The following is an 11,679-nucleotide window of genomic DNA, read 5'->3' as shown; positions in this document are numbered from 1 at the left end:
AGGAGAGGAGGAGGGACAGGATCAGAAAGAAGAAAGGAGAGGGAAGAAAAGACAGAGAGAAGGAAGGAAGGAAGGAAGGAAGGAAGGAAGGAAGGAAGGAAGGAAGGAAGGAAGGAAGGAAAGAAAGAAAGAAAGAAAGAAAGAAAGAAAGAAAGAAAGAAAGAAAGAAAGAAAGAAAGAAAGAAAGAAAGAAAGAAAGAAAGAAAGAAAAATAGGGAGAAGCAGGAGAGCAACTGGAAGATTGGGAGGAATTCAGTGCCAGAAGGGAGGATGAAAGCCAGAGGGGGAGGGAGCTTCCCAGGGGAAGATCTGAGTTCAAATTCAGGGGAATTTCCCCATCGTGAGAGCTATTCCCAGTGGAACAGTCTCCCTCCTGGAGCCGGGGAGAGTCTCCATCAGTACAAAAGGGGAGTCCAAGGTGGGATAGGCGGCCGCGGTGGACTGAAAATCCTTCTACTGAGCTGGGGGTGGACTAGAAGATCTCCAATCCCCCCCCCCGACTATGATTTGATGTTCAGTCCAGGGAAGCCTCGACTTACAACCACAATTGAGCCCAAGGTTTCCACTCCTAAGCAAGACAATTGTTAAGTGAGTTTCTCCCCCATTTTACAACCTTCCTGGCCACCATTGTTAAGTGAATCACTGTGGTTGTTCAGTTAGTCACATGGTCGCTAAGCGAATCTGGCTTCCCTGTTGACTTGGCCTGTTTGCAAAAGGGGATCACAGGTGACCCCGACCGGGACTCTGCAACCTTCCTAAGTACGAGTCAGTTGCCAAGCGCTTGAATGTAAATCACGTGACCACAGGGAGGGAGCAACGGCCATAAGTGTGGAAAATGGTCCCTTTTTTCAGTGCCCTTGTAACTTTGAACAGTCACTAAATGAATGGTTGTTAAGTAGAGGACTTCCACTCCCAGAATCCTCCAGGCAGCATGCCTGAAGATAGTTGGACTTCCACTCCCAGAATCCCCCATCCAGCATGCCTGAAGATAGCTGGACTTCAACTCCCAGAATCCCCCATCCAGCATGCCTGAAGATAGCTGGACTTCCACTCCCAGAATCCCCCATCCAGCATGCCTGAAGATAGCTGGACTTCCACTCCCAGAATCCCCATCCAACATGCCTGAAGATAGCTGGACTTCCACTCCCAGAATCCCCCATCCAGCATGCCTGAAGATAGCTGGACTTCCACTCCCAGAATCCCCATCCAGCATGCCTGAAGATAGCTGGACTTCCACTCCCAGAATCCCCATCCAACATGCCTGAAGATAGCTGGACTTCCACTCCCAGAATCCCCCATCCAGCATGCCTGAAGATAGCTGGACTTCCACTCCCAGAATCCCCCATCCAGCATGCCTGAAGATAGCTGGACTTCAACTCCCAGAATCCCCATCCAGCATGCCTGAAGATAGCTGGACTTCCACTCCCAGAATCCCCCATCCAGCATGCCTGAAGATAGCTGGACTTCCACTCCCAGAATCCCCCATCCAGCATGCCTGAAGATGGCTGGACTTCAACTCCCAGAATCCCCCACCCACCAATGCTTTGGGATAGGTAGCTCCCGAAGCTTTCTGGGGAATTCTGGGAGTGGAAGTCCAGCCATCTCAAAGTGGGCAGGGTGGAGAGCATAGACCCTCCGGCCTGATTCAAGGCTGGCATATATGGGAGCCCCTCCAAGGATGCCCCCCCAAATGCCACCCTGGGCTGCAGGGCATCTGGTCAAAGGGGGGCTGGGGGGGGGCAGCGTGTTTTCTCTGACAAATCCTTCTTTTTTGTGTCTTTTTTTAACGCCGGGAACAGCTGCAGCCTCCAGCCCATTTTCTTGGCCGGAGGCACCCCAGCTATTTCCAGGGCCTCCGTGTGTCTGGGCTGCAAAAATGCACTTTTTTGGGAGGGGGGAAGCACTGGGAGGGAGGAGGAGGAGGAGGAGGAAGAAGAAGGGTAATTATAGCAGCACCACTTTTAGCTCCAAAAATGTGGGGAAAACTTTGGGCATCCATTGTCAATTCAGAGCAGAGCCGTTTTTATCAGCAACCGTGTTAGGAAATAATTCGTCATATTTGCAGCCGGGACAACAAAAGGACTGAATTGATGGCTAGAAAAAAAGGACCTTTTTTTAAAAGCAAAAAAAAAATTACAATTTAGGATCATTCTCAGAGAGGCAACGCAGACAAGAAAGAGGCTCTTATGGACCCACAGCGCTCCTATTTTTAAATATCTTCCATTTATTTCCCCCACATCAAAAATTCTCCCCTGTCTATTTCTGGATCTCTTCAATAGCTTCTCTTGTATGCCTCAAAGTAGGATTCCTTTTTTTTTTTCTTTAAAAAAAGTAGTTTTTTTGGATATTTGAAAAGTATATTAATATATACTTCCACTCTTTTTCAGACCTTTTGAAATTTCCCACCCGGTTTATGTCGAGAGGGTGGTACCAACAGCAGCGACAACCGATTTTGCAAGAATTAAATATTTTGCAAGAATTAAATGTTTTTGCAATTAAATTAAATCGTAATTAAATATTTTGCAAGAATTAAATATTTTGCAAGAATTAAATATTTTTGCAATTAAATTAAATTGTAATTAAATATTTTGCAAGAATTAAATATTTTGCAAGAATTAAATATTTTGCAAGAATTAAATATTTTGCAAGAATTAAATATGGTAGCAGAGTGTCAGCTGGGGAGTGACACAGTTGATGCTGGAGCTTTTGAGGGGACTGGGATGAGTCCAGGATTCCTGGGGGGCGGGGGGATTCAAAGGCCCAGAGAAGAGGAGTCCAAAATGGGCCTCGGTTTGCTCCTTCTTTGGCTTTTGGGTCATTGCTTGATGAATAAAAAGGTAATAACTGTAAAAGAAAGGAAGGAGGAAGGAGGGGAGGAGGAGGGGGAGGAGCAGGGGGATCACCATACAGCAGTTCAGGTGGGCCATAAAAGCTGATAAGCTACTAGATGCTTATTCACTTTCTTTTCCACTTTCTTCTTATTTTTTCTTTTCCTTTTCTTTTGAGGATCTCGTCTGTTGAGAGTCCTTCCACCCTCCCCCTCATCAATTTCTTGTCTCCTCCCTCCCTCCCTTCCTTCTTCCTCCCTTATCAATTCCTTGTCTCCTTTCTTCCTTCCTTCCCCTCCCTCATTTCTTGTCTCCTTCCTCCTTTCCTTTTCTGTCTTTCTTTCCTTCTTTCATTCCTTCCTTCCCTCCCTACACCTTCCTTCCTTCTTCCTCCCTCATCAATTTCTTGTCTCCTTCCTTCCTTCCCCTCCCTCATTTCTTGTCTCCTTCCTCCTTTCCTTTTCTGTCTTTCTTTCCTTCTTTCATTCCTTCCTTCCCTCCCTACACCTTCCTTCCTTCTTCCTCCCAAATCAATTTCTTGTCTCCTTCCTTCCTTCCTTCCCCTCCCTCATTTCTTGTCTCCTTCCTCCTTTCCTTTCTTCTCTTTCTTTCCTTCTTTCCTTTCCTTCCCTCCCTCCCCCTTCCTTTCTTCCTCCCCCTCATCAATTTCCTGTCTCTCTTCCTCCTTTCCTTCTTTCTGTGTTTCCTTCCTTCCTTCCTTCCTTCCTTCCTTCCTTCCTTCCTTCCTTCCTTCCTTCCTTCCTTCCTTCTTTCCTTCCTTCCTTCCTTCCTTCCTTCCTTCCTTCCTTCCTTCCTTCCTTCCTTCCTGTTATTCTTTCTCTTTCCTTCTCTCTCTGAAATGCTTTGCTACTTGGGTGCCCATTCTCTCCCTCCCTCATGCTCTTTTAATTCCCAGCATTGCCAAAAACCCCTCCCCTTTTTTTGCAGTCCAACCCCGCTCCAAAGAGTGCACTTTTCTACATTATTTCCATAAATCCAGACAGTTGCATCTGTATTCCTCCCCCCTCCCCCTCGTATTCTTCTATTCCTTTTTTAAACTGGGGAGCAGCATCTGCGAAAGTGAATTAAGGGCAATTTTTGACTCATGCGTTGCTTTGAAAATGTCCAATTATCATAGATTACGTTCCAACGGAAAGGCAAAGCAAACACAATTCTTTCTCCTTCCTAAATGACTTGAACGATACCAGGAAAGCTCCCTCTGCGGTTCCTGTTTCCCACAATTACTACCGTTTCCCCCAAAATACAACCTACCCCAAAATTAAGTCCTACCCTGATTTTTACACATGCGCCCAGTATAAGCCCTACCCACAAAATAAGCCCTAATTAAGACCCCCCCCCACTCCAGAGTGGATGGGTAAAAATTAAGCTAGGGTGGGGATAGGTGGGGGGTGGAGCTGCCCTACTGCTTACCTGTGGACAGGTGTAGCCAGGCCTTGCACACTCTGACTCCTGCCTGGCCGGTCCGTTTCTTCTGCAGCCGGCAAGGCTGGCAAGGCTTTCCGGAAGGCCTCTGGAGCTGAGAACAAAGCTCAGGATCGATCCAGAGCTCTATTATGGGATGCAGAGGCCTTCAGGAAAGCCTTGCCGGCCTCAGAAGAAGAAGAAGTTCCTCTGACAGCGAAAAAAAGGTCAGGGGCGACACACACAAGTGAGGTTAGTCAGTGGGCAACTTCCCCTGAAAATAAGACCTGGTGCCTTTTTTTTGCTGGCAAAAAGATTATAAGACAGGGTCTTATTTTGGGGGAAACACGGCAGATAAGGGCTAACAGAACTCAAGAGGGTTTGGGTTTAGTCCATTTGTGGCTATGCAGCGATTCCAAGCTTGTTCCTCTCTTGACTCCGCCACTCCTTCTCCTCCCGAAACCAACATCCGAATCTCCTGCCCGTCATGCTTCTCCCCGCCTTCAGCCTCCATCGGAACATCATCAGCTGGCAGCGGTTGGACATGTGAAATCACGTGAGATCATGCAAAATCATGCAAAGCCCCCCAAAATAAGACCTGGTGCCTTTTGTTGGTGGCGAATAAAATATAAGACAGGGTCTTATTTTGGGGAAAACACGGTATTTATTTCCCAACAATTGCCAAAAGAAGCAATGAATAAATCCAGAGCCTTTGACCGTCTTTGACAGCAGACAAAGCTCTTTGAAACGGGACACTCTTTGTGCCTCAAGGGGTCCCCCACCACATGTAGTCCTCGACATATGACCTCATTGCAGCCTGAAATCTCTGTGGCTAAGCAAGACCATGGTTGTGTAACCTTTGCCCCATTCTATGACCTTTCTCCCCACGGCTGGTGAATGAATCACTGCTGTTGTTAAGCGAGTCACACGGTTGTTCAGCGAATCCGGCTTCCCCCATGGACTTCACTCGTCAGAAGGTCGCCCAAGAGGTTTGTGTGACACCCCCGGGGCGCTGTGACTGTCGTAAGTATGAGTCAGTGGCCAAATGTCTGAATTTTGATCACGTTGAACGTCAGGATGCTAAAATGGTCATAAGTGTGAACAACGGTGCTAAGTCACTTGTTTTTTGGGGGGTGTTAACTTTGAACTAAATGAACTGTTATAAATCTATTTGCCTGTATTTGCTGTGACTTTTCTGGCTCCAGAGCAAAACTGGTCAATAGGATTCAATTCAGTTTGTGGGAATATATGGGAGTGAGCTGGGTTGTTACAGTTACAGATTAACAGAGTTGGAAGGGGGACCGTGTAGGTCATCTAGTCCAACCCCCTTGCCCAAGCAGGAGATCCTACACACCATTCCTGACAGATGGGAGTCCAGCCTCTTCTTGGAAGCCTCCAGGGATGAAGCTCCCACAACTTCCGAGGGCAACTTTTGTTCCATGGATTGATTGTTCTCCCTGTCAGAAAGTTTCTCCTTATTTCCAGGTTGAATCTCTCCTTGATCAGTTTCCATCCATTATTCCTTGTCTGGCCTTCGGGAGCTTTAGAAAACAGCTTGAGCCCCGTCCTCCTCCTCTCTGGGGCAGCCCCTCAAATACTGGAAGATGCTCTCCTGTCTCCCCTGGTCCTTCTCTTCCCTAGACCAGCCAGGCCCAGTTCCTGCAACCATCCATCGTATGTTTTAGCCTCCAATCATCCCCTCATCCTCCTGGTTGCTCTTCTCTGCACTCTTTCCAGAGTCTCAGGGTCTTTTTTAATGCTGTGGTGACCAAAACTGCATGCAGGACTCTAGGTGTGGCCTTGCTAAGGCTTACTAATTGTTGGCGGTTGTGAGGCCAGCAATCTCCCAGAGCAACAACTCTTCCCCAGCTGAACCGTCCCTCAAAACGATGCCAAAAATGGGAACAAAAATAGCATTGCTCTCCAACTCCAAACACCCCCGCAGAGAGAGAGAGAGAGAGAGAGAGAGAGAGAGAGAGAGAGAGAGAGAGAGAATAAGGTCCCAATTCTGAATCCTGGCTGTGGTTGCCTCTGCAGCTGCCGTTAATATAAAACAAGGTTTCCCCTCCCCCCAGAAAAATCTAGTATAGGTAATCCTCCAATTGCAACAGTTCATTGAGTGACCATTCGAACTCACAGTGACACTGGAAAAAGAGACGTATAACCGCTTTGTCACCTTTAACGAACGTTGCAGCCTCCCTGGGCTCACTTGGTCAGAATCCCAAGACTTGCTAACTGGTTCATATTTATGATGGTTGTAGTTTTCCCGGGGATCACGTGATCTCCTTTCCCCAAACTTCTGACAAGCTGTGAGGGTGGTTTTCTTGCAGACCTCTCATGACCCAACTAGATAACATCATCAGAGCTAGAAGGGAGTGAGAACAATGAACTGGTGGGATGACTTGCCACCAGAAGTTGTGGATGGCTCCAGCACTGGAGGTTATCAACAAGGGATTGGACAGTTGATTGTCTGGAATGGTAGAGCATCCTCCTGCTTAAGCGGGGGGTTGGACTAGAAGACCTCCGAGGTCCCTTGCAGTCCCATGATTCGAGAAGAAGGAAGGGAGGGAGGGAGGGAGGGAGGGAGGGAGGAGAAGAGGAGAGGAGAGGTGGAGGGAGGGAAAGAAGGCAGGAGAAAAGGAGAGGTGGATAGAGGGAGGGAAAGAAGGAAGGAAAGAAGGAAAAAAAGGAGGGGAAAGAAGGGAGGGAGGAAGGGAAGGAGGAAGGAGAAAAGAAGAGACATAGTGAGGGAGGAAAGGACGAAAAGAAGGAAAGGAGGGGAAAAGGGAGGGAGGAAGGGAGGGTGGAAGGAAGGAGAAAAGGAGAGACGTAGGGAGGGGGAAAAGAAAAGGAAAGGAGGGGAAAAGGGAGGAAGGAAGGAGAAAAGGAGAGGGAGGGAGGTAAGGAAGGAAGGAAAAAGAAGGAAAAAGGGAGGGGAAAGAAGGGAGGATGGGAGGAAGGAGAAAAGAAGAGACATAGGGAGGGAGGAAAGGACGAAAAGAAGGAAAGGAGGGGAAAAGGGAGGGAGGAAGGGAGGGTGGAAGGAAGGAGAAAAGGAGAGACGTAGGGAGGGGAAAAAGAAAAGGAAAGGAGGGGAAAAGGGAGGGGAAAGAAGGGAGGGAGGGAGGGAAGGAGGAAGGAGAAAAGAAGAGATGTAGGGAGGGAGGAAAGGACGAAAAGAAGGAAAGGAGGGGAAAAGGGAGGGAGGAAGGGAGGGTGGAAGGAAGGAAGGAGAAAAGGAGAGATGTAGGGAGGGGAAAAGAAAAGGAAAGGAGGGGAAAAGGGAGGAAGGAAGGAGAAAAGGAGAGGGAGGGAGGTAAGGAAGGAAGGAAAAAAGGGAGGGGAAAGAAGGGAGGGTGGGAGGAAGGAGAAAAGAAGAGATGTAGGGAGGGAGGAAAGGACGAAAAGAAGGAAAGGAGGGGAAAAGGGAGGGACGAAGGGAGGAACTGTGGAACTGCTTGCCACTAGAAGTTGTACATGCTCCAATACTGGAGGTTTTGAAGAAGAGACTGGACAGCCACCAGTCTGCAATGGTATAGGGTCTCCCAGGGGTGGGATTCAAATGTTTTTACCACTGATTCTGTGGACGTGGCTTGGTGGGCGTGGCAGGGGAAGGAAACTGCAAAATCTCCAGTCAGAGGTGGGATTTGCTGGTTCTCTGAACTACTCAAAATTTCTGCTCCCGGTTCTCCAGAACTGGTCAGAACCTGCTGAATATCCACCTCTGGGGCAGAGGGTTGGACTAGACGACCTTTGAGGTCCCTTCCAACTCTCTTGTTCTGACTTCTGATGGTTTTGCTAAAACGTGGTGTTCAGCACGAGCGGCACATAGCAAACCATTCGCTCGCTGAATGACTGTGGAGTACATTTTACAATCACAGCGCTTCCTTAAGAGCCGCTGCAGAAAAAGGTCGTAAACCCAAATTGTGACCATGACCGTCACAAAAACCAAGGACTACCTGAGATTAATTTGTGAGGCTCCTCTTCCCAGCCAGCGCAGGTGTTGGGTGCACAAAGGGGATAGAAGGAGGGAGGCCGATTGAGGAGGGGGCTGGGGGCTGCGTGTGTGTGTGGGAGGGGTACATCCTGTTTCCCCTCTGAAGACGCCTGTTGACAGCTTCAGGCAGGAATAAATCGACATGCGACGTGTGGGAGAAGCACGCAGGAACTGCCTACCGCACAACCACAGATGCTTCCAGAGAGCCATTCACAGAAATGAAAATTTAATTTTCAGCCACTTGGTTTCCAAGCGTTCATCCAACACTCTCTGTTTCCCCCAAAACAAAAATAAAAATACAGCCCCTTTAAGAAAAGAAAAGAAAAGACGACTTAAAAAAAAAAACACGATTAAAATGTCTTTCCAGATGGCAAAAACGGAGCCAAAGAGAATGGAAAACGGCCTTGGTAAATTAAATCAACAATTAAATTAAAAAACAAAACAAAACCATGGATGTGTTCGTTCATCTGAGATTTTCCCCTGAAACCTTCCTGAATAATTTGGGTGGGTGTGAGTGGGTGGGCGGCTGTTGCTGGTTTTAAATTCTTCTTGGACAGCCCACCTCTCCGAAATGGTCTAGGGTCTCCTGCTTGACCAGGGGTTGGACTAGAAGACCTCCGAGGTCCCTTCCAGCTCTATTCGGATTGATCGATCGGTTGACTGATTGCTGAGCCCCCTCTGCGGTTCTGAACCTAAAGCCAAAGGTCAGATGAGCCCACCTGACCTTCTCCCCTCATTCCCCATCCCACTTTCTGGTGGGACTACGAGATCCAGCATTCCCAACCGGCGTACCCAAACATCCTGTCCTAAGATGGCTGGAATGAAGGCGGGGAGGGGGTCAAATGCTGACCTCTAAAAGAGGGAAGAGCCATGCCTTCTACAAGTCTCCATGATGGGACCTGTTAGGGTGGACGTTATCTGCCCAGCTTCTGTTTCATGGCCCGCTCTTGGACTTGGCTTTGGAGAGGGTTCAAATCTCCACCTTGGCCCAGGTAAGGAGACCCTTGGAGGAGGGAGGGCAGTCCCCAAGCACCAGGTCCCTCCATAGGCAACCCCCACCCCCCCACATCCTCTGGTTGACTGGTCCCATGGCTTCCAAGAGGTCCTCAATGGAGGCCAGCCTTCCCTCCTTCCTCCTCAGAGCTGCTGTGTTTCCAGCGGATGCCACCATCGGTGGTTAAAGGACGTAGAAGTCATTGTTATTGGACACATCTGCAAACTGCTGGAGGCCCAGAGCTGCCCCCTGGGACTCCAAAGGGTGCTTCTTCCCGTTCTTCTGGAGGTGGCCCACCACGGCGTCTCCCAGGAGCGGCCTCTGGCATGGCATCTCTTGCTTGGGCTTGGCCGCGGCTTGGCCGGGGCTCTTGGCTTGGCGCTTCTCGTTGGAGGAGGCCACGCAACAGCGGCAGGCCAGGAACGGCTTGGGTGGCTGTGGCTTGGTCTTCCTTCGGGGCAAGGTGGCCGGCCCTCTTCGGACAGGGACGGCCTTGGATTTGGGCGGTGGGCCTTTCAACCTGGTCCTCTTCTTCTGAGCTTGGTCCAAGCTGGTGTCCGAATGCGAGGAGCTGCTTTCGTTCCAGACGGCGTGGCCACAGGTGCCGAGGCTCTGGAGGGGCAAGGCCAGGCGTAAGGCTTTCCAGAACTTGGACCCCAGGTGCTTGGACTTCTCCCCTTTCCAGACCACGAAGGCCACGGATTCCTTCAGCTGCTGGACGCTCGGGTGGGCGCGGGGCAGAGGCTGGTACTCCACCACCACCAGCTTGGTGGCAATGTTGTTCTGGCAGAGGAGGCCCAGCTTGAACTCCAGAAGGCTGATGCTCTTCTCCAGAAGGTATTCGGGGCTCAGGACCACAATCATCTTCCGGCTCTTCTGGATGAAGTCAAAGATGGCCTCGGTGATGTCTAAGCAGGAGAGGGAAAGACAAAGGGGTTAAGAGAAGGGCAGCCCAAACCATGATAGCAAGTGTCATGCCCCTGTCGGAGTCTGAATCCGAGGAGGAAGATGGACAGCTGACACGGGGTGGGGGTGTGGCTCCGTTGGCTGGGGAGGAAACTGGGGAAGGGCAAAGTCCAGCTGGGCAGAGCAGGGGAGGGGTAGAACAAGGGAGAGGGAGTTCAGAGGAAGACTCAGCCCCCCTCTTCATCCTAGGGCACACAGGGAGGAACGGAGAAGGGAGCAACATGGGTTGCATGGCTTACGGGGGGAGGAAAGGGCCCTGAGTCCCTTCATTAGCCACAGCTGGGAAGGGAGTTTAAAAGAGATGCAAGCTGAGAGTGGTGTTTTCTGGGAGCAAACATGGTTTATCATGTGTTGACTTTGGTTATCTGTGTTCCTGGCGTCTTCCCACCCGCGTTGAATTACTGCCGTTCCTTCACATCTGCAATTCCTTCTCCTGCCCTGCCAGACTAAATGACCTCATTTTGCCTGGATTAGACTTATAGTTACAGTTTGTGTTGACCATGTTTTGGACTTGAGTCTCTGCAGCCCAAGGCTGTTCCTGGGAGAGTTTTTTTTTCTCCAGCCCAGAAGGTAACCAGGACATTGGGGGCAAAGTCGGAGCTAATAAAGGGACTCCTATGGATTGTCTGACTGCGTGGCCTTTGTGCCACGCCCCTTTGGGTCATCACACCAAGTCTTCCAATATTTGAGGGGCTGCCCCAGAGAAGAGTGGGGAGGGGTCAACCTGTTAGAGTAGAATAGAGTAGAGTAGAATAGAATAGAATTCTTTATTGGCCAAGTGTGGTTGGACACACAAGGAATTTGTCTTGGTGCAAGTTCCTTGTGTGTCCAACCACACTTGGCCACTGTTCTCCAAAGCACCAGGAGAAGTAGCAATGGATGGAAACCCATCCAGAAGCAACCTAGAATGAAGGAGGAATTTCCTGACAGGGAGAACAATTAACCCGTGGAATGGGTTGCCTTCAGACGTTGTGGGTCTCTCCCATCACTGGAGGTTTATAAGAAGAGACCGGAGAGCCATTTGTCTGAAGTGGTGTCTCCAGTTTCCTGCTCAAGCAAGGGGTTGGACTAGAAGACCTCCGGGGTCCCTTCCAGCCCTTGTTATTCTCCCCATTAGCCTTCCCAAGCCACAGGCACGTCACCTGTCTTGAACCATTAAGTAGCGGAAGGTTGCTTTGAACCTATGGCCACGTAAAGTTCAGCCACTGATCGACAAGACCAATTCCTTGGGTGTCCAATTGCATTTGGCCAATAAGGAATTCATTCATTCATTCAAAGAAGTTTTTGCATGCAGGAAGTCCTCAACATACGGCCACAAGGGAGCCCAGAATTTCTGTTGCTAAGTGAGACAGTTGCCAAGTGAATTCTGCCCCATCTTACAACCTTCCTGATCACCATTGTTAAGTGAATCGCTGCAGTTGTTCAGTGAGTCACATGGTTGTTAAGCGAATCTGGCTTCCCCTGTTGACTTG

The 11,679-nt window shown here is 49.5% G+C and overlaps 1 protein-coding gene and 1 long non-coding RNA gene across 5 annotated transcripts in view; one reads left to right on the top strand and one right to left on the bottom strand.

Moving 5' to 3' along the window:
• Nucleotides 1-2,771: 2,771 nt before the first annotated feature.
• Nucleotides 2,772-8,423, top strand: LOC148131030 (uncharacterized). Its single transcript, XR_015749550.1, has 3 exons — nt 2,772-2,837; nt 5,170-5,273; nt 8,354-8,423. It is a non-coding gene; the product is annotated as an uncharacterized LOC148131030 (long non-coding RNA).
• Nucleotides 8,117-11,679, bottom strand: part of IL1RAP (interleukin 1 receptor accessory protein) — a 117,358-nt gene continuing 113,795 nt past the window's right edge. Inside the window, exon 11 of one of the 4 annotated variants that reach the window (XM_087965622.1) lies at nt 8,117-10,149. In XM_087965622.1, coding sequence (XP_087821748.1) covers nt 9,425-10,149 — 725 coding nt within the window. In that variant the 3' untranslated portion in view covers nt 8,117-9,424. The remainder of the gene's footprint in view (nt 10,150-11,679) is intronic. The other 3 variants (XM_087965620.1, XM_087965625.1, XM_087965621.1) reach the window with 3 other exon arrangements.

This window comes from Notechis scutatus, chromosome 4 (genome assembly GCF_049901735.1).
Source record: "Notechis scutatus isolate UNSWTSFEM ecotype Mainland chromosome 4, rNotScu1.2, whole genome shotgun sequence".
In the NCBI taxonomy this organism is placed as follows: domain Eukaryota; kingdom Metazoa; phylum Chordata; class Lepidosauria; order Squamata; family Elapidae; genus Notechis; species Notechis scutatus.
This window is presented reverse-complemented; position numbering and strand designations above follow the sequence as displayed.